This window comes from Leptodactylus fuscus, chromosome 2 (genome assembly GCF_031893055.1).
Source record: "Leptodactylus fuscus isolate aLepFus1 chromosome 2, aLepFus1.hap2, whole genome shotgun sequence".
In the NCBI taxonomy this organism is placed as follows: Eukaryota; Metazoa; Chordata; class Amphibia; order Anura; family Leptodactylidae; genus Leptodactylus; species Leptodactylus fuscus.
Window position 1 is genome coordinate 266014946 of NC_134266.1, and position 22750 is coordinate 266037695.

General features: G+C 44.5%; 1 protein-coding gene across 2 annotated transcripts in view; it reads right to left on the bottom strand.

Annotated features, from left to right (window-relative positions):
- Positions 1 to 22750, bottom strand: part of TMEM135 (transmembrane protein 135) — a 229310-nt gene that overhangs the window by 93720 nt on the left and 112840 nt on the right. For both annotated transcript variants that reach the window (XR_012715121.1, XM_075266218.1), the window contains exon 5: positions 18028 to 18093. Coding sequence is in view for 1 of the 2 variants with exons in the window: in XM_075266218.1 (XP_075122319.1) it covers positions 18028 to 18093 (66 nt within the window). In the remaining variant the exon portion in view is untranslated. The remainder of the gene's footprint in view (positions 1 to 18027; positions 18094 to 22750) is intronic.

Genomic DNA, 22750 nt, shown 5'->3' on the forward strand with positions numbered 1-22750 from the left:
CAAAGACATTTGTGCTTTTCATAATGGTCGTGTGATGGCCGTGGACTTGAATGGACCAACATGTCTGTTTCTTCACGAATGTTAGGTCAATGAAACATGGCGTGTCATGTGCATAAGGCCTAAAGATATTTTTGGCGTGTGTAAGGAAACAGAAGAACCTGTAATAATTCTATGAGGACACTCGGAGGAGATACAAACTCCACAAAGATGTGGATGATGCCTTCAAACTCTACACTACCATGTCCACCAAGACACAGAAACCTCATCAGGGGGAAGCCAAAGATGCCAGGTAGCTGCCACAATTCTGGTAAAGGTAGGCTAACCAGAAGGATGTTCCTATAAGAAGTAAAGGTTCTTACCCTAAAAAGTTTGTGGTGGGGATGAAAAAAGACTGAAGTGCATTCCTGGCCAAGACATTATCTGATTCCTCCTCCCGCAGAAACGTTCCCTATCAGTACGTGAACATCTCACATCTGGATGGAATGATATCATCTCACATCTCGTGGTTGGGTCATTATATTGCTCATCTGCACTCCAAGAAAATAAAACCTTAGGTTCCAGCAAAGTCTAATAAGGATATCTGGCCGTATGCGGAGGGGAGAACAGATCGAAATTACAGTAAGTGCAGGTGGACTGCGCAATATCGGTGACATGTAATCATCACATTGACATTGCAAAACAACACTTTGGGTCGGAAGCCAACGTTACAATTTGGTTTTATGAGGAGCTCAGAAACTTATATTCTTGTTTTAGTGTATGTCCTGGGAGCGGGGCCAGGGAATTCGAGACGGGAGTGGTGGTGAATACTTCCAAGACAATATTTGGAAAATATTTTAGTACAGATAAAGTCAAATGGGAAAAGAGAAACTGTGTTGTAATTCCAATAGAAACAAACAGACAGCACAATGAAAGCAGAAAGATATGGGCTCGTAGGCAAGGCAGGACACGGATCACGCAGGTGCTATCCTCAAATAGACAGGGCAACGCGAGCAAATGCAAAAATACTCAGCGAATTAAAGGGGAAAAGTAGATATTACAAAATGTATTAAACAGCTCATCGGAAGATAGAACTGGGAAGACTTGAGAATCTACATTTTCTCATAGGAGAATTGGAAAACCCAAGGGGGCCGCACTGGCTTCACATCACCTATTCCATCCTGAGTAGGTACTAGCTGGGCTGGGCTCAGAAGACCATTCAACGGGCTCAGTGACCCCTGTTTAGGACTAGTGATGTACACAGTCCAGTCCTATTAATGTGACCACCGCCTACTTTTGACATCAACGTTAAATAACCAATGGTAGAAGGCGCGTGTCATCAGCCGTCTGGGTGCACTCATCATTGTGGAAGGCACGATGGATCAACACAAGTATGCATCTATCCTTGCGGACCATGTTCACCCCTACATGCGAATTGTTTTTCCTCAGGATGATGGCATCTACCAGCAGGACAATGCCACATGTCATAAAGCTCGCAGTGTACATGTGTGGTTCGAGGAGCACCAGGATAAGTTTACCGTACTCCTTTGGCAGGCAAATTCCCAGGACTTGAACCCAATGGAGAATCTGTGGGACCACGTCGATCGGGTTTCTGGCGCCATGGATGCTCAACCGCGTAACCTGGCCACGGCACTGGAGTCGGCATGGCTCAACATCTCACTGACATCATCACAACATCCCCTCCCTTCCTGCACGTCTCGCAGCGGTCCGCTCTGCCAAAGGGGGTTATACTGGATTTTGACAGGTGGTCACATTAATGTGACTGGACTGTGTATTAGCAGTGATGTCACCAATACACAACATGTGACCACTGATGCCAGTGACTGGCCACAGTGGTCACATGAGCCCATTTACTTCTATAGGATTGAATGGCTGACCTGACACCGGAAAATAGGACTAGTAGGACAGAGTACTGGTGTTAAGCGTGTGTCAATTCTCGTTTCATGTTACCCTACTCCTGTCCCCCTTGGGTTTGTAAATTCGACAAGATAACCCTTCTAAGAAAGTATTTAAAATATAGTATGCAGATTCTAAAGCCCGTCCTATTACATCTACAGTATGGTTTTTTTTTTATCATTTTTCCCCTTGAATTCACAGAGTTTTTGTATTTGCTTATATTAGGCCGGGTTCACACGGAGTATTTTGGTTCGTAATGTGGAATGTAGACGCCGCGGGATCTTTTGCGGGCCGTATACGCTCCCATTGTTTTCAATGGGAGCCGGTCCCGTATACGCGTCGCTATTTTGCAACCGCAAAATCACGGCCACAAAATAGCGTCGTGTGTACAGTATCGGCTCCCATTGAAAACAATGGGAACATATACGGCCCGCAAAAGATCCCGCGGTGTCTGCGTTCCACATTACGAACCAAAATACTCCGTGTGAACCCAGCCTTACACTTCCAACTAGTTCCGCTCTTTACATTATGTAATAGTCGCTGTTCCACTGATTCCAACACAGTTTGAATTTTTTCTCTAGGCCCCACCTTTCCTGATTAATCCATGCCGTTAGTTTTGGTGCCTGACAAGCTGTTTAGTCTCTGTACTGTCAGGGGGCGGTGTCGTGCAGGAACTGGCTGCCTCTGATTGGAGCTCTGAGTCACGCCCCCAGCATGACACCGCCCACCTGACATTACAGAGCATACATAGTACATCAGGCACCAAAACTAACGTGGCTGGTTGCTCAGGAACAATGGTTTGGAGGTCAGCTGTCACTAAAGGTTTGGCTTTTCTAACAGGCAATCAGTTGCCTGAATCTGGCCATAGGTTGTATACAAAATTGGTATTGCGTGCCAGCGTATTCTGGAGCCTCAAGAGGACACCCCTTTATAATGTCTATCTGGAGCATCCATGAATCCACACAAGCTCCAGAACAGGGTTCTGCTATGTACTTAACGCCTAACTCTGATCCATTATCTCCGTAGTTCCAAGTAAAAGTCAAAAAGGATCGAGCATGTTGGATTTCAATATGCCCAATCTTTTGTTCTCATGAGAGACAGGCCTCTGCCAAATGCGTCTTGGAATAGCTGGCCAACGAAAGACAGTATAGTCAGGATCCTTTAATGGTATATGGTCACCACAAGTCCTGCATGGATCATGGATTGCATTAGTTATGAACGTAAGTCAATTTTTTGCAAAAAGTTTCAATTATTTTTAGATCTATTCGTAGTTACTTCTTCCACAAAGAAAATCTTCCCTAAACACGGTTATTTCCAGCGACGTTGCAAACCATGAGGAAAGTATGCAAGTTCTCGGTTTTTTTTGCAGAGCAGAACTCGAAACAAAAAGAGGAGGAAACTAGAGATGCGGTGGCGATCCGTGAGAGCAGAACTTTTGAACCCTCGGTAATAAAGCCATCTTTGTCACTGCAAGCAGCAGATGGATAGAAGGGAGCATCAGATGTCCCAGACAACTCTCTATAGACCGCTGACGCTCACAGCAAGCTCTTGTGCTATTCGTGTGATGAGCTGTATGGTGCGTAACAATGAGTACAGTATCATATATGGGGTTACACACTGTCCTAAGAGCAACACGCTACACACCACGGTACTCTGCCTTCCATAGTGCCGGGCTACTGATGGTTTCCTTGCTGCACCCGTTCTGTATTTTGGCTCAGTACCACCAGCCATGGAAACCATAGTAAATTACCTAAATATGCATGACCACTTATAGCTACCTGAACAGAAAATGGGTGGCCAGTTGAGTAGAACTAGGGTTAGCAAACCTGCTAGAGGAATCTAGACTTTCCTAACTCCATCTAAGTAACATGTACGACTGCCCATTATCTTCTGACTAGCTATGGTTGGAGAAGGACTCAACTGGAAGTCAAAACGTAGAGGATTAAAGAGGTTTCCGGGCTTTGGAAAATCCCTTTAATGGTGGCCCTACAAGTTCGGCCAACTGAACTGCTATTCATCTCCCTCCCCATATACACGTTCCTTCAGTTTTCATTGGGGAAGGAAAGTTAGCCTCAGCGAGACACCTCTGAGGGCCACTTATCTGCTGTGACAACAAAAAAATTAGGCATGTAAAATATCCAATCCCTTATTACTCAGGGAGTCCGAAGATCTCCATACGCGTGTGGATAGTTGGCTAGTCCTGCTGACGTCAGATGACTTTGCTATAGTTTGTACGGTGGCCTTAAAGGGGATTTCCAGTTGACTTCATCCCCCGATGTGTCTTAGGCTGGCCATACACACCAATATTGACCATTTTGACCTAGGATCAGATATGTTAATGCCTCGATTCGATTATGGACAACTGACAGCAGACTTTAGTCTACCAATAGCAGGTCTGTCATGTCAAGTTTAGTTAACATTGCTAGTGGGATCTTTATGATCGATTGGTGGTAGAATGATAGCTGTCCGATGTCTAGTGTGTATGGCGGCCTAAGGCTACATACACAAGACTTAGTACATGAGCTGGGACCATGGATGAGATCCATGTGCTGCTCGTCCCTGAAATAAGGGCCCATAATAATACATGGGCTTTGGTATGGGGCCATTACATGGGCATCTGTATGGGGCCATTACATGGGCATCTGTATGGGGCCATTACATAGGCTTCGGTACAGGGCCATTACATGGGCGTCTGTATGGGGCCATTACATGGGCGTCTGTATTGGGCCATTACATGGGCGTCTGTATGGGGCCATTACATGGGCATCTGTATGGGGCCATTACATAGGCTTCGGTACAGGGCCATTACATGGGCGTCTGTATGGGGCCATTACATGGGCGTCTGTATTGGGCCATTACATGGGCGTCTGTATGGGGCCATTACATGGGCGTCTGTATGGGGCCATTACATGGGCATCTGTATGGGGCCATTACATAGGCTTCGGTACAGGGCCATTACATGGGCGTCTGTATTGGGGCCATTACATGGGCGTCTGTATTGGGCCATTACATGGGCGTCTGTATGGGGCCATTACATGGGCATCTGTATGGGGCCATTACATAGGCTTCGGTACAGGGCCATTACATGGGCGTCTGTATGGGGCCATTACATGGGCGTCTGTATTGGGCCATTACATGGGCATCTGTATGGGGCCAATACATGGGCGTCTGTATGGGGCCATTACATAGGCTTCTGTATGGGGCCATTACATGGGCATCTGTATGGGGCCATTACATGGGCATCTGTATGGGGCCATTACATAGGCGTCTGTATGGGGCCATTACATGGGCGTCTGTATGGGGCCATTACATGGGCGTCTGTATGGGGCCATTACATGGGCATCTGTATGGGGCCATTACATGGGCGTCTGTATGGGGCCATTACATGGGCGTCTGTATGGGGCCATTACATGGGCTTCGGTACGGGGCCATTACATGGGCTTCTGTATGGGGCCATTACATGGGCATCTGTATGGAGCCATTACATGGGCATCTGTATGGGGCCATTACATGGGCGTCTGTATGGGGCCATTACATGGGCGTCTGTATGGGGCCATTACATGGACATCTGTATGGGGCAATTACATGGGCGTCTGTATGGGGCCATTACATAGGTGTCTGAATGGGGCCATTACATAGGCGTCTGTATGGGGCCATTACATGGGCATCTGTATGGGGCCATTACACGGGCGTTTGTATGGGGCCATTACACGGGCGTTTGTATGGGGCCATTACATGGGCGTCTGTATGGGGCCATTACATGGGCGTCTGTATGGGGCCATTACATAGGCTTCTGTATGGGGCCATTACATGGGCATCTGTATGGGGCCATTACATGGGCATCTGTATGGGGCCATTACATAGGCCTCTGTATGAATACATTACATGGGCGTCTGTATGGGGCCATTACATGGGCTTCTGTATGGGGCCATTACATGGGCATCTGTATGGGGCCATTACATGGGCGTCTGTATGGGGCCATTAAATGGGCGTCTGTATGGGGCCATTAAATGGGCGTCTGTATGGGGCCATTACATGGGCGTCTGTATGGGGCCAGTAGAAATACACTTAGACACTGACTTGCATGGACCCGTATAAATGAGTCAGAAGGTAACAGAAGTAGAGGTCCATTAAGTTGCTGCCACAGAGGAGCACAGAGCTGCCCATTTTATATCCCTTACACCCTTAATAATAAGATACCTCAATTATGATTTTTTTTATCGAAAAAAAATCCTGCGCCCCAATACACGTCGGTCTTATTTAGAGGCCCCTACGTCCATACAAAGAGTCATCTGTCCAGAGCTTGTGATGACAATTAAAAAACTATATCAGGCCTGCACAGATGTCACCAAAAACGACATCAGCCAAAAATAACATCATATTACTGAAGGGTACGAATTCCCACACAAATATGGGAACAGACATCTGAATATTTACACACGAGATCCAGTATATTTAGTGCAATGAGAAATAAATATGAGGATTTGCGTCCAGAAATCATTACTTATAAATTCAACATAACCGCAAATTTTATCTCATGTGGAAGACTCAAACACCCAATAAGGGAATTACAGACAGCAGAGGAGTCCCGAGGATCCTTATATTTTTAGCCAGAGTATAGAGGCAAAGAGTGTCTCTGTCTTTGGAGGACCGGGCATGTCCATGTAATACACAGGCTGATCAGCGATTATAATGGGGGTCGTGTAATACTGAATTTGACCAGTGGCGGTGCTATAGGGAAATGAAACACTTGCTTCTAGAGTTCCATAGAGTTTACAGCTGGGTCAAAGTAACTTCTTATCAGAAGACCGTTCTAATTCCATTGTCAATGTATTCCCAGTCCTCTGTTTGTCTCTAGTCTTCCTGTTCTGGTGATGTCAACGTGTCAAGACAACGCATGACCTGTTGACACTTTTCATTGTTGCAGCAGGAAGAAAAAGATTGGCGTTAGACCGGTTGTTATTTTATGATGTTGTAATCTGTTTTTCTGTCTTGAAGCAAATGTTAGAGCCGCCTTAGGTGGAGCCGAGAGCAATCAGCAGCAGGGGATCGGAGAGTGACATACTGTACTGCTGCAAAATGCTGCAAAGTAAGAAGTTTATTTTCATTGATTATCAAAATGAAGTGATTGAAGAAAACAAAAATGGAAATCTCATCAATATTTGGTATGGCCTTTGCCCTTTGGAGGAGGAGTCCTGGAAGTGATGCTATGACCCCCAAGATGGTAGGAACAACCTCCCTTCTAAAACTTTTGCACCACACTATAGTTAATAAGGTTGAAAAACGACACAGGTCCCTCAGGTCCAACCTATAATCCTACCACATTGATCCTGAAGAAGGCAAAAACCTCAATGAGGTTCATCAATAATGACTAGGGTTGAACCATTCTTGACTTTTCAGGGTCGATTTGAAATCAGATTTCTGATCATTTTTCATTCGAACCCGATCTCGATCCCAATTCCGATCCCAATGCAAGTCAATGGGATTTTTTTTACTAATCGGAGATCGGATTTTAAAAACAATCCTATTCTCTATACAGCATGGAATCTAACAATTGAACGCTTTAATTGTTAGAATCCACGCTGTGTAGTGATTTTTTTTTAATCCTCTGGCTACTTAGTCCCCCCTAGTGTCCACTTACCTGCAGAGATGGCTAGTCCGGTGCCTGGTGTTCTCGTTCTTCTTCACCTCGCTGCCCCCTGCCTCCCAGGTTAGGAGAGTGTGGGCGGGTTAGGAGAGTGCTGGCGGGTACTGGGAGGGGAGACGTCACGTCTCCCCGCCCTGTACCTGCCCACACTCTCCTAAGCCACAAGCCCCGCCTTCTTCTTAGCTCTTTAACACTAAACTGGGAGGCGGGGGCAGTGAGGTGAAGAGGAACGAGAACACCGGGCACCGGACCAGCCATCTCTGCAGGTAAGTAGCTACTAGAGATGTTAGCTAGTCTTCCATTAGAATGAATGGACGCAGACGGCGCGCAGGGGGTTAAGGCTGTGTGCTGGCTGCTTCCATTCATTCCTATGGAACCGCAGCGGAGCCTTCACACTGAGTATAAACTCCGCTCAGAATGAGCGGAGCGTATACTCAGTGTGAAGGCTAACATTGTTAGCTTTTACCACAATGCTTGGCCAGTAGCAAAGCATTGTGGGAAATAATCACCGATCTCGATCCCACCTAAAAAGATCATGTTCGGAATTCCGATCGCGATTGTGAAATTTTCCCGATCGCCGATCGGAATCCGATCTTTTCCGACACAATCGCTCAACCCTAATAATGACCCCAAATTGAAAAAAATCTGTTACAATCAGAATAAATCCTTGAACACCTCTGATTCCCCCCCTCAAAAAAAATCAGTTCCTGTAATAATCTTAGTATAGGCCAAAAATATTGAAGCCAACACTCAGCCACCCATAGATCAACTATTTAAAGGTTCCTCCAGTCCGTGGACTGTAGCCTGATACCGATAGCGCCATGATCTGTATAGTAAACAGATCTCTATGACGGTTGGCCCACTACTGATCAGATATTTTTGGCCTATCCTAAGAATAGATCATACACAAAAATTTAAAAAAAAAAAATCAAGGACAACCTCTATGATCTATTTGTCCACCTAAGAAACCTCTCTAGATCTCCTATAGCCATTTCAGAACGTGGAGTACAAAATTCAGTCCCATTTCAAGACGAGATGTTACAAGGGATATTCCAATTCAAAAAGTTGCAATTCAACGACCCAAAATCTTACTTACTTTACAGCTGCCACTTGACACTGAGTACTGCTTCTATCTCGTAACCAGAATGTCGAAGTCTGTCTCTTCTAATGCCCTTCATTCTACAACTTTTCCCAAAATTTTTATCCCATTCGACAACCTCTATTGGAAGTGGCACAACACACAGTCTACGGGAGCCCCAACATAACATGGATGGAAACAGTGTACCAGTGGGCCCAGGCTCTAACACAGCCAAAGCCATGCAAATTTGAAGGCTACTATGGTGTACTTGCCAAGGATTGTTGGGCCTCTAGAATCACGTTATTCGGTAAGTGAGAGCCCAACCAAAAACATTCCCACTGCCAGTCCGACTTCAAGCTGAATAAATATTTTCTAACTCCATTACACCTCAATTATATTCCGTCCGGGGGATGTGTAGTGATCCAGGAATGCTACAAATTGGGTGCAGAAGCGTGATAAATGAGCGTGGACATTAATATTAATTCTGGAGGCGTCCGCCGAAATCTCGTTTTGGCTGGATCTCGGGGGTCGTGTTATTGCTCGTGCTTTTTTTGCGCTCCATTTCAAGGTCTGCGCTTAGAAAGGTCTTTATTCTGATTACGTGAACTAATAAGCATTTCTGGAATAGTTTTACAACTCCCTCATATAAACCAAGACGAGGAGATGGAATCCGGTGACTGCGATATTTGACACGTAACACTGAACAGCAGGTATTAATCTCGGTTTCCTGTGAAAGTTGGAGGGTTCAGCTTTCCTTTACACACACAAAAATGGCTGTACTACTTTGTATGACTGATGGGAAATATAAACTCCCACTCAGACCCGGAGTCTAGGTCTACAAGGGTGGAGCCCGAGATTAAGGAAAGCCAACAGAGCTCCACAATTTTTGGAATTTTTTGAATAAGACGATTACATTGGTTGGCTTGGCAAACTGAAGCAATTGGAGTACACTGGTAAAACACTGTACAAAAGATCAAAGGGTGGTCAGTGTGGTCAGGGCTGTAGGGGATTAAAGGGGATGTCCAGGATTGCAAAAACAGTATTACAATGGCCCAACAGGTTGTACTTCATATTGTACCCACTTTCAGTAGATCTGAGGTGCAATAATTCACACAACCCACACAAAGGTGTGGCACTGTTTCTAAAAGATGTAATGTAATGTATGCACACAGTGACTGTACCAGCAGAATAGTGAGCGCAGCTCTGGAGTATAATACAGGATAAGTAATGTAATGTATGTACACAGTGACTGTACCAGCAGAATAGTGAGCGCAGCTCTGGAGTATAATACAGGATAAGTAATGTAATGTATGCACACAGTGACTGTACCAGCAGAATAGTGAGCGCAGCTCTGGAGTATAATACAGGATAAGTAATGTAATGTATGTACACAGTGACTGTACCAGCAGAATAGTGAGCGCAGCTCTGGAGTATAATACAGGATAAGTAATGTAATGTATGTACACAGTGACTGTACCAGCAGAATAGTGAGTGCAGCTCTGGAGTATAATACAGGATAAGTAATGTAATGTATGCACACAGTGACTGTACCAGCAGAATAGTGAGCGCAGCTCTGGAGTATAATACAGGATAAATAATGTAATGTATGTACACAGTGACTGTACCAGCAGAATAGTGAGCGCGGCTCTGGAGTATAATACAGGATAAGTAATGTAATGTATGTACACAGTGACTGTACCAGCAGAATAGTGAGCGCGGCTCTGGAGTATAATACAGGATAAGTAATGTAATGTATGTACACAGTGACTGTACCAGCAGAATAGTGCTGGTGTATATATTAAGACCAGGGTTTCTGGTCTTCGGTACTGGATGTGTGTTGAGGACACATTTTCGGTAGTACTGGGACTTTAAGCATCCCGTCGGAATCAGGTTTTCTTCACAGTCAGCCTTAAATGTGGGAAAGTAATATCTCCCTCCAGTTGCTATGTAGTTGTGTAAATAAGCAAAGGTCTGAGAAAGGTGCCGTGAAGACAGGAGTTGAGATTACGGCATCTGCCAAAGGAGCTGTCCAATTATTCCATGTAATGGGGAAAATATTTTTGCCTTTCAGAGTGTGGCAGAGAGAAAACAATCGGATCGCGCTGACTGCAAGACCAATAACAAGTATCTGAACCGGCAAGACAAACACAGCAAGAGATCAACCACAGAGCTCCACAACGTACCGACCTGACAACACACATCACTGCTGTCATACCTTAGTTTGGTGTCAGTGATCGAAGAACAATCCTGATCATGGTAAATAAGAATGTTCACATTCACTGACAGAAAGCAGAGATCTTGAATCAACTGTGTTCATATAAATCAATACTTTCACTTCAATACCAGCCATTAGACCGTTTTGCAAATCTTTTGGACCCTCTTTCTTCCAGATTCCTGACTCTAAGGGTCTAAAGTGTTGGATCCTTTCAACTCTCAACAAAGAAAATGCATGAAAAAATTCTGCACTATTCTGCTCCATTACACTCACTTACACTCTATTATTAAAACTCAAAAACATAAGAAAACATCTTGTCTGAGTATCCCAGTGGATCAGCCATGTCACCCTGTCCTCCTCACTGCCCTGGGTCTGTGACCGTAAGATAACTGGCTGCAGCAGGAGCCTCCCCCCATTCTCTTCTCGTCCCCTGGGTCAGCCAGAAGGGTAGAAGAGCATGCTGCGGAACTGTCAGACATCGTGAGGGAGCCCAGGAGAGACGAAGCAAGGTGAGTATAGGTGCACATTATTTTATCGCACCTCCCCTAGGCCTCCACTTGCTATACTCTGGGGTATCAAGAGATTACAGAGTATAATAATATTGATATCAGTTCTGCTCAAAACAGGAAAATCTACAAATATTCATCGAAACAAATCTTGTAAGGATCATCCATCTCTAATCCCCAAGGAATTTTTCGTCTCATCCACAATTGCAGACGAAGGGAGCTACTTTCTAAAAGGTGGCACTGGAGAACTAATTTGCATTTATTGCCCCAGAATTCCCAGGGGAGTATACAGGACCTTGAACGTGTAACTATGTTTTCAAACTATTTTTATTTGGGTTTTTTTTAAAGAAATTAAGAAATTTTTCTAATATACTTTATTAACAAATTTTGACTCCTTTGTGTGAAATCCTGCATCCCCCCCCCTTTGTTTCTCTATAGAGACCTGTACGCTGCTTTCACTAGAAGTACAGAGGATGGACTCTTGTGTAACGCAGGGAAGCTGAGGTTTGGGGGATCACTTTAAGCGGTTATATCTCGGGGGTGATAGAATATTGAACAATGGCTTCAGTGTCAATCGAAAGATGATATTCTATGCTTTATATGACACCAAGATCACAGTTCTACCTGTTTGTAGAGATATCACAGATTGAAAACATTGTCAGGACTGGCATATTTATAGGAAGCTGCAGCAGCTCTCACACCGGATATCTGCCGATACGTCTTGAAGTAACACAGGTAGACCTGTCACCCTGCTGTCCTATATCTCTTCCTTCATATGGTGCCAGAAGCACAGTTCTAGCAACGGGGACAGTCTCAACTTCCCTGCATTATACAAGAGCCAGTATGCCCTTACTCCTAGTGAAAGCAGTGCACAGATTTCAGCTCTCAATAGGGCAAGAATAAGACATGCAGGATTTCACACAAAGGAGACATTTGTTAATAAAGTATATTACAAAATTTATTCTGCCAGAAAGTCAAAAATTGATGGTAAGTCTAGGTATACTAAGGGCTAGAGATGAGCGAATAGTGTTCGATTGAATACTACGGTATTTGAAATACTTGTACTCGATCGAACACTACTAGTAGGGTTGAGCGATCGGGATTGGAAAAGATGGGATTCCGATCGGCAATCAGGCAAATTTCACGATCGACATTGAGATCGGCTGGAAAATGATCGGAAATCGGATTTTAAAATCGATCTTGAAATCTCAAGATCGGCTCAACCCTACTACTAGCTGTTCGAAGTTTAAGGGCTCGTTCACACAGAGTTACGTCCCGCGAGATTTGGCACGTGTACGCCGCGTGACCCTTTGCGTGCCGTTCACGCTCCCATTGAGTTCAATGGGAGCGTGAATATATACAACATATATATATATATATATATATATATATATATATATATATATATATACATACATAATACAGGAGGGGGAGTGATAGTACATAGCTGTATATACAGTATATATATATGTAAAATACAGGAGGGGGAGTGATAGTACATAGCTGTATATACAGTATATATATGTAATATACAGGAGGAGGACTGATAGTACATAGCTGTATATACAGGAGGAGGACTGATAGTACATAGCTGTATATACATGTAATATACAGGTGGAGGAGTGATAGTACATAGCTGTATATACAGTATATATATATGTAATATACAGGAGGAGGAGTGATAGTACATAGCTGTATATACAGTATATATATGTAATATACAGGAGGAGGACTGATAGTACATACCTGTATATATATGTAATATACAGGAGGAGGACTGATAGTACATAGCTGTATATACAGGAGGAGGACTGATAGTACATAGCTGTATATACAGTATATATATGTAATATACAGGAGGAGGAGTGATAGTACATAGCTGTGTGTTTGGAGTGAGTAGAGTGAGGGCTACTCCTGAGGAGACAGTAAGGAGTGTGCAGGCAGGTTGAGGCAGGAAATGCCAGGCAGTGTGTGTGAGTCTATAGCTGGGGCTAGGAGTCCTGCTTTTGTGAGTCTCCTGCTAGGAAGCCATGTTGTTTAGTTGCACCAAAAGTAGCCTGTGACTCAATCCTAAGGGAAAACTATGTTTGTGGAAAATTGCACGCAAATCCGTCCAGGCGTTTTAGCGTGATTGAGGAACAAACATCCAAACTCACAAACATCCAAACACACAAACTTTCACACTTATAATATTAGTAGGATATATATATATATATATATATATATATATATATATATATATATATATATATATATATATGAATCTACACTTGTCCTAGTCATGAAAATACAGAAAACTCTTTGAATTTGAAGGTGTGTCCAAACTTTTGGTCTGTACTGTATATAGTGAACTATGGCGGCGCAGTCCGATGACTATATTACATATATATACATATATATAGATATATACACAGCATCTGCAGATCTGTACCTGTGACCTGAAATCCCGCACTGATCAGTAATAAGATGCTATCCTGGAGGGATTACGTCTCTGCTTTCCTGCCGCTCAGTAACCTTTCGCTAGAGAACGTTCCCCTCCAAAAACAACACTGCGGTCTCAGGCCCTCGAGCCTTCCGGCCCTTCTGGTTATTCTCACAGAAAATCCATCTACGCTCCATGTCCTAAGGCCAAATTTAACATGGAGAAGTCTGGAATGAGACCGGGTGAAGGGCAGAAGCAAAATAATATATAATGAGACGTGACCTGTAAATAGTCGCCCGCTGAGATTAGGTCTGGGGGTCGGCTGTAATATTATGTGACCCCCCTCCCCTGGAGTTATGTTTATAGAATTGTCTGGAAATGTCGGCCTATACGGAAGCAGCGCCGCACCACGACTGCGTATATACCAATACATGACACCGCGGGGCCCCTGTCATGGGGTCATACACAAATGTGATTGGGAACCCCTCTATATATCCTAACCGGATATGATTCTCCATTTTCTTCCCCTCTGGCCCTCCTTCTATAGCATAAGGGGAGTTTTGTTTGGCCCTGCCTCTTTGGAAAGAGGTTCTGCAGCAGCTAGGGGGGGAAATTACGCTGGCCCTGGATCTTTTGAAGCAGATGCTATGCAAAGAGTGACGTTGCTTTAGGGGGTGCAGATATAGCAAACGCTCCTGGATCCTGAGGGGGGCCCAAAGGCTCGTCTATAATATAAGACAGCACCAGCACTACAGATGGCGAATGGTAAGTGGCATGGGCATTGGGCAGGTATATGTTGGCTGTCGCTTTAAGAAGTTCTGCAGCAGCTGATGGATACATGCGAGCCTGGGTACTATAAAAAGAGGTTCTACTTCAGATGGGGGTGTTTTTGAAGGGTCTGGTTGTTTGGAAAGAGGTTCTTCAGCAGCTGAGGGGCATATTCAGGCCCTGGTTCTTTAAAAAGTAGTGGATCGCTGCCGTGGATCTTTAAAAAGAGGTTTTGCAGCAGCAGGTATGAATATGCTTGCCCTGCCTCTTCGAGAAGAGGTTCTGCATCAGCTAGGGTGTATACCATGTGACTGTTTGTTTTTTATAAAAAGAGGTTCTGCATCAGCTGGTGCAGTATAAATGCTTAGCCCTAACTGTCAAGGATCTGTATCAGCCGGGGTGTTAAGGGTCACCCTGCCAAAAAAGGCTCTTCAGTATCAGGGCTGCGTAGTCAATGCTCTGTGAGCTAAACATCTCTCTGCTGTTTTGCTACAATGTATCAGTGTAGTGTCCAGGCTGTTGAGCTCACAGAGCATTGTCTAGACCGGATACAATTGTCTCCACCTCTCAGGAATGGAGTCTCTGACAGCAAGCAGAGATCCTAAACATGGTGAGGAACCGAGACACAATGCGGGGAATTCATCAGCGTCTCTACGCCAGTTTTCTGCCACAAGTTATACAGTGGCATAGATTTCCATGTGGATGCCCAACATATTAAAGGGGTTGTTCAAGGTGTTATAGGGATTCTAAAATCAATTTTTTTTTCTCAATCACATGTCAGAGTAGTCTTAAGAAAGTCTATTCTTCTCCTACCTTTAGATGTTTTCTCTGCGCCGTCGTCCAGTAGAAATACTGGTTTTCGTCGGTATGCAAATGAGTTATCTCGCAGCACAGGGGGCGGCCCCAATGCTACGAGAGAAATCTCCAGCGCCGCCTCTATCTTCTTCAGGAACGGCCTCTTCACGCGTCTTCATCCGTCCTGGGATCAAACTTCTAGGACTCAGGCAGAGCCGAATGCGCATGCCCAGAGGCCACAAGAAAAATGGCTGCTTACACAGTAAGCTGTGTAGGCAGCCATTTTCTTGTGGCCGCTTACACAGTAAGTTGGTGTAAGCGGCCATTTTCTTGTGGCCTATGGGCATGCGCAGTCGGCTCTGCCCAAGGCCCGAGAAGAAGACACAGGGAGAGGGAGTTCCAGAAGAAGATAGAGGCGGTGCTGGAGAGTTCTTTCGCAGCAATGGGGACGCCCCCAGTGCTGCGAGAGAACTCATTTGCATACTGAAGAAAACCCGGATTTCTACCGAATGGTGGCGCGGAGAAGACATCTAAAGGTAGGAGAAGAATAGACTTTCTTAAGGCTATTCCTACGTGTTAGGGAGAAAAAATGTGATTTTAATGATAGCATCCCTTTAAGATTAGCTTATCTTATCCAGCAGATTTATGATGATGGACCCAGGAGTTCCAGCCTAGTTCAAACCCCCAGGACACTCTGCCCCCTCCTATCCCCCCTTATGGGGTTGCCTGACTTTAGTCAGGACCAGACTGGAATCCCCGGACTCCACCAGATCAGGTAAATTAATTCTCACTACCCCGGACAACCCCTTTACGAGGCCATAACATCTTCTTCTTCACATGCACCCTGAGACCAGTGGGGGCCCTTGTAAGAAACGGTGGTCTCAATAAACTGCCCCTAACATATTTTAGAACGTCGTATTAGATTAGACTTAAAGAGGTTGTCCAAGATTAAAAAAAAAAATACACCTGTCCTGGTGCTTCGGAGTCCCCCAGCGCGGTCCGGTCTTGTTTTGGCCGGACTGTGATATCACACGTCCTTCTGCTTGGCTCAGTGGTCACGTTTGGTGAAGGACCGGACCGTGCAGGGAGACACCGGCGCACCAGGGACACCTTATAATAAAAATAAATGATCCTGGACAATCCCTTTAAGTAAAAAGGTCTATTAGGATGTCCCTAGAGAAATCCTTCCTGCTATAGGAGTACGGTGAGGTCGGAGCCGGTGGGATTCCTGCGCGGTCACATGCTGTTATTATAGGCTGTATCATTTCGATAATTAGGTCTCCCACAGAAAGCGGATCTCAAGTGGCATTGTCCTTGTATCACTAAACACTGTCTCTTTCATGTGAATCCTGCAGTTACCATCAAACAATTCCGTTTTCATGATGCTTCGCATAATCCTCCCTTTGTGGTTAGAGAGGAAACTATACCGGAGGCTTTGCCAACCTGGCTGATATAATTGATTCTTGGCACCGGCCGTACGTGCTCCTATGTCAGAACCTGGGCCGCCGTAGTGTAATCCGTGTGTAAACAGCGAGGTAAGATCGTATCGCCAGCAGGGGGACGACTTATAGACTCTCATTAATATTCTGTAGGTTGTATAGGATCAAAGGCGAATGGACGTCATCGAGAGGATCAACAATGCGGTGCTGCTGGGGCGCCCATTAGATGGGCTTAGGGTGGGAAGCACGTAACCCGCTGTCTTATTGTCAGGGGTAATGACGCAGCAGGTGGAGGAGATTTCTAGAATGTTTTTGATGGTCGTCATTATGTTCATTTAGACAAAAATTTACAAAAATACAACCAGTGGGGAAATCTATCAAGGGGGCGAATGGATGAAAGAGGGACGAGCTGAACTCTCCGAGGACAATATCGAACTTCAGGGGATCATATATATTAGATAACATAGGGATCCTTTCACAGATTTCATCGAAGGGTAGGACTCTACACCACAAGTTGGCCATCTTCTAAGGAGACACAGTACCCCGTCTGACCCATGGTAAGATAGTAGATGAGGTTGGATGGAGATCCTGGTCCATCACGTCCAACCTATAACCCTACAGTGGTAGAAGACCCATGAGGCCAGTTCCAATTGCCCAATGTCAAGGGACTCCAATCTGGCAATCACACTGCATCAACTAGTCATCTCCAAAAATCTAACACCTGCCTCAATGATGGGAGTGACCACACTGACATTGGTGGGATCGGCTGCCCATCCAATGTGTATAGAGGCCTCATGACTCAAGGTGTTGAGATAAAAAAGAATCAGATTGTTGGATTTCAACATGGACGACCCTTTCGTTTTCTGGGAGAAGGTTGAACAATGGTTTCCTCCCTATTCAGAGAATATACACAGTCAGTGGTGCCAAGTGTGCATGTGTATGGAGGGTGTCAGGAGGAATAGCTGTAATGTATTTGGTTGGATAGTCATCGGGGTCGGAGGCTCCAATCGAAACCTCTTTTGCAAATGATATCACATTTAATGAACACGATCACTCTGTATGTATTGCTATACTTTCAGGCAAAACTGAAGACACTTCGACAGAACACCACTAAGAGTTTAAGGAGTCCATGGTGCGGGTGTCACAAAACTTGATCTGAACATCTGCTTGAATATCTCATTCAAGGTGACCCCTTTAAGGAACACATCTTGACGCAGAGGTCACTGGCCGGCCTATGTAATACAGTTATCATTGCGGTGCTTACCTCTCCGTGTCTGATTGGCTTCACATAACCTCTGGTCACGCCCATGCGGAACAACGTCTCGGAGGCCTGAATAGAAATAGAAAATAAAGCCATAAGTAATAAGAAATGATTGTGTAATATAAATGTATACCTATAGAGAACGTACACAACCTATACACATACCTATAGAGAACGTACACAACCTATACACATACCTATAGAGAACGTACACAACCTATACACATACCTATAGAGAACATACACAACATTCAGAAAATAGTTACAGAAAGTCATGAGAGAAATCGCGTAAGGCTCTATTCACACAATATCAGTGCAATAAGCAGGAAGTATATACAGTATGTATTGTAAGTGGCAAACCTGAGGAACACCACGGACATAAGGCGTAGATGTATGCTACTGTATAGCTATATTGTCACACATCACCCATTGGTTGAAGTTACAATAAATACCGGAAAATCATACACAAATCATACCGTTCTGACAAAGGCTGAATAATGAGCGCAGCTCTGGAGTATAATACAGGATAAGTAATGTAATGTATGTACACAGTGACTGCACCAGCAGAATAGTGAGCGCAGCTCTGGAGTATAATACAGGATAAGTAATGTAATGTATGTACACAGTGACTGCACCAGCAGAATAGTGAGCGCAGCTCTGGAGTATAATACAGGATAAGTAATGTAATGTATGTACACAGTGACTGTACCAGCAGAATAGTGAGTGCAGCTCTGGAGTATAATACAGGATAAGTAATGTAATGTATGTACACAGTGACTGCACCAGCAGAATAGTGAGCGCAGCTCTGGGGTATAATACAGGATAAGTAATGTAATGTATGTACACAGTGACTGCACCAGCAGAATAGTGAGCGCAGCTCTGGAGTATAATACAGGATAAGTAATGTAATGTATGTACACAGTGACTGCACCAGCAGAATAGTGAGCGCAGCTCTGGAGTATAATACAGGATAAGTAATGTAATGTATGTACACAGTGACTGCACCAGCAGAATAGTGAGTGCAGCTCTGGAGTATAATACAGGATATAACTCAGGATCAGTACAGGATAAGTAATGTAATGTATGTACACAGTGACTGTACCAGCAGAATAGTGAGCGCAGCTCTGGAGTATAATACAGGATAAGTAATGTAATGTATGTACACAGTGACTGCACCACCAGAATAGTGAGTGCAGCTCTGGAGTATAATACAGGATAAGTAATGTAATGTATGTACACAGTGACTGCACCAGCAGAATAGTGAGCGCAGCTCTGGAGTATAATACAGGATAAGTAATGTAATGTATGTACACAGTGACTGCACCAGCAGAATAGTGAGTGCAGCTCTGGAGTATAATACAGGATATAACTCAGGATCAGTACAGGATAAGTAATGTAATGTATGTACACAGTGACTGTACCAGCAGAATAGTGAGCGCAGCTCTGGAGTATAATACAGGATAAGTAATGTAATGTATGTACACAGTGACTGTACCAGCAGAATAGTGAGCACAGCTCTGGAGTATAATACAGGATAAGTAATGTAATGTATGTACACAGTGACTGTACCAGCAGAATAGTGAGCGCAGCTCTGGAGTATAATACAGGATAAGTAATGTAATGTATGTACACAGTGACTGCACCAGCAGAATAGTGAGCGCAGCTCTGGAGTATAATACAGGATAAGTAATGTAATGTATGTACACAGTGACTGCACCAGCAGAATAGTGAGCGCAGCTCTGGAGTATAATACAGGATAAGTAATGTAATGTATGTACACAGTGACTGCACCAGCAGAATAGTGAGTGCAGCTCTGGAGTATAATACAGGATATAACTCAGGATCAGTACAGGATAAGTAATGTAATGTATGTACACAGTGACTGTACCAGCAGAATAGTGAGCGCAGCTCTGGAGTATAATACAGGATAAGTAATGTAATGTATGTACACAGTGACTGCACCAGCAGAATAGTGAGTGCAGCTCTGGAGTATAATACAGGATAAGTAATGTAATGTATGTACACAGTGACTGCACCAGCAGAATAGTGAGCGCAGCTCTGGAGTATAATACAGGATAAGTAATGTAATGTATGTACACAGTGACTGCACCAGCAGAATAGTGAGTGCAGCTCTGGAGTATAATACAGGATATAACTCAGGATCAGTACAGGATAAGTAATGTAATGTATGTACACAGTGACTGTACCAGCAGAATAGTGAGCGCAGCTCTGGAGTATAATACAGGATAAGTAATGTAATGTATGTACACAGTGACTGTACCAGCAGAATAGTGAGCACAGCTCTGGAGTATAATACAGGATAAGTAATGTAATGTATGTACACAGTGACTGTACCAGCAGAATAGTGAGCGCAGCTCTGGAGTATAATACAGGATAAGTAATGTAATGTATGTACACAGTGACTGTACCAGCAGAATAGTGAGCGCAGCTCTGGAGTATAATACAGGATGCAACTCAGAATCAGTACAGGATAAGTAATGTAAAAGACACTATACAGAACAATCTTTGTATACATAATGCGTACACAATGAGTTTCTCACTAGACTAGAAAGCCTGGTATATATGTTGGACTTTAAGACACCTCTAAGACTTTTCTCAGCTATAAGGGACATTCCGTTGGAGTCGTAGTCAAAAATTCCCCTCCATTGTCTTGGGTAAATGGTCTGGGTAAGCGGGTTATTTGAGTAGAATTTACATGGTTATTTGTAGCGGTGTGAACAACAATGTGGCGGTAAGGGCACTGACCTGTATGTCTTTCCATCAGCCACCACGTTAAGACGCGATTCTATTACTTGGCCTCCGAAACCAGAAAACAACCTTTTCATGTAGATGAGACTTAGTCGCTTTCATTAGCTCTTCCCTCCAAACACTTTAAGGATGTTTCAGTCAAACTGAGCCCTGTGTCAATACATCTCGGCTTTCTTTGTGCCTATAGAAAGCCACTGGGGTGTATAACCTTCTTTTCACCTTGACTAGCGCAGAGATCTCTTAATTCCTTATCCCAGTGCCACAGTTACCGCCAGATGTCAAAGCCATTCACGACATAAAGCGAATTTGGAGAGCTTGTAAATCTAGCCCTATGTATTTCTCGATAGGACCTCCACTCTACATGTATGGAGAGCTCTAAGGAGATTAACGCGACAAGACCAGCTTAACAATGGTGGAGAGGGAGAACATGGCGACGGCGGCCACCTGGAGCGACTCACTAATTGACAGTCTTAAGCTTCCAAACCATTGCTTTTTTGGTATGCGCACAAAAAGGAGCGGGACAAGGCAGCTGTATTTCCATGTACTACACCATGGGGTGCAAAGTAAATTATCTGGAGGTCAATGTACACCTCTTTGAATGGACATATAGATTTGCAAGGCTGATACAAAGGTAGTGCGTGCAAATCATAGCGTAAGATCTATAGCCAGGGTCGGAGACTAGTCCATGGAGGTGTCCCAAGAAGATCGGGGTCAGTGCCAAATATGGCGACTTTATCAATGTTCTCAGGACTTTGGTAGAATTTGGAAGCCACCTTTCTCTGACTGGGCACTAGCGATACGGTATTTGGACTATAGGATGTAACCAACCAAAAAGTCAGCCATCTTGGATGGTTCCACCAGATAGACCCCCACTGATCAGCAAGTTGCTCAACCAACAACCGTTCCTGCCATACATATGCATCCTGGTTCAACCAAGCAACATATAATTTCAATATGGAGAAAGGATCAAGCACCAAGGAGATGCCTGGGGTGGCAGCGTACCTCCCCTGAGAACAAAAGGATCGGGTATGTTGAAATTTGACAATTTCAACCCTTCCTTCTCGCAACATCTGCTGTAGGGAAAGAGTTGGGACAACACCATACACATTATATGGTTAGTCAGTAGAGATGAGCGAGTACTATTCAAAACGACCATTTCGAATAGCACGCACCCACAGGAATGAACGGAAGTGGCCGGCACGCCGACGTTGCCGGTGGCTGGCCGCTTAACCCCCGGCGTGCCGGCTGCGTCCATTCATTCCTATGGGTGCGTGCTATTCGAAACGGGAGTTTCTATTAGTCAGTACCAAGTTTATGGCGACGCTTAAACTGAATTTGCCACATGTATATATTTGTTAAAGTGAGATAGTGAAATCTATCACTTTTTTCTAATCTGTTTTTATTTTTTTGATTATAGATTTTTCTGTTCTATTTTCTGTCCATGATTATGGGGGCAGCCATCTTGCCTGAGCTTCTGCTCTGCTCTGTTAACAGCATTTAGTGATCTGCTTTACAGCATAGTCATGGCCATGGGCAGCAAAAAACTGTAGAAGACTCAATGGAAGAGTTTTCTAGGCAAGCTCTGTCCAGTTAGGGCTCGTTCACATGGGGCAAGAGGGGGCAGAATCTGATGCCGAATCCACCTCAGAATCCGCCCCCTCACAATGGAGGTCTATGTAGATCTCTAGCTTCCTTTTTCTCGTGAGCGGTATGCATAGGTGAATCTACCCCATTCGCCGCCCGAGGCGAACTACAGAAAGCCCGGAGGGGCGTGGCGGAGTGAAGGGGGCGTGGTGAAGCGAAGGGGCGGAGCTTAGCACCGTTCACAGGCAGAGAGCAGGCACGGAGAGGACCTGCTCTCTGCCTGAGCGTGAGGGGAGGCTGCTGGAGCAGCGCTGCTCCAGTGGCCTCCCCAAACCACCTCTCGGTGCTAAGCCGGTCAAGGACAGCTTGTCCT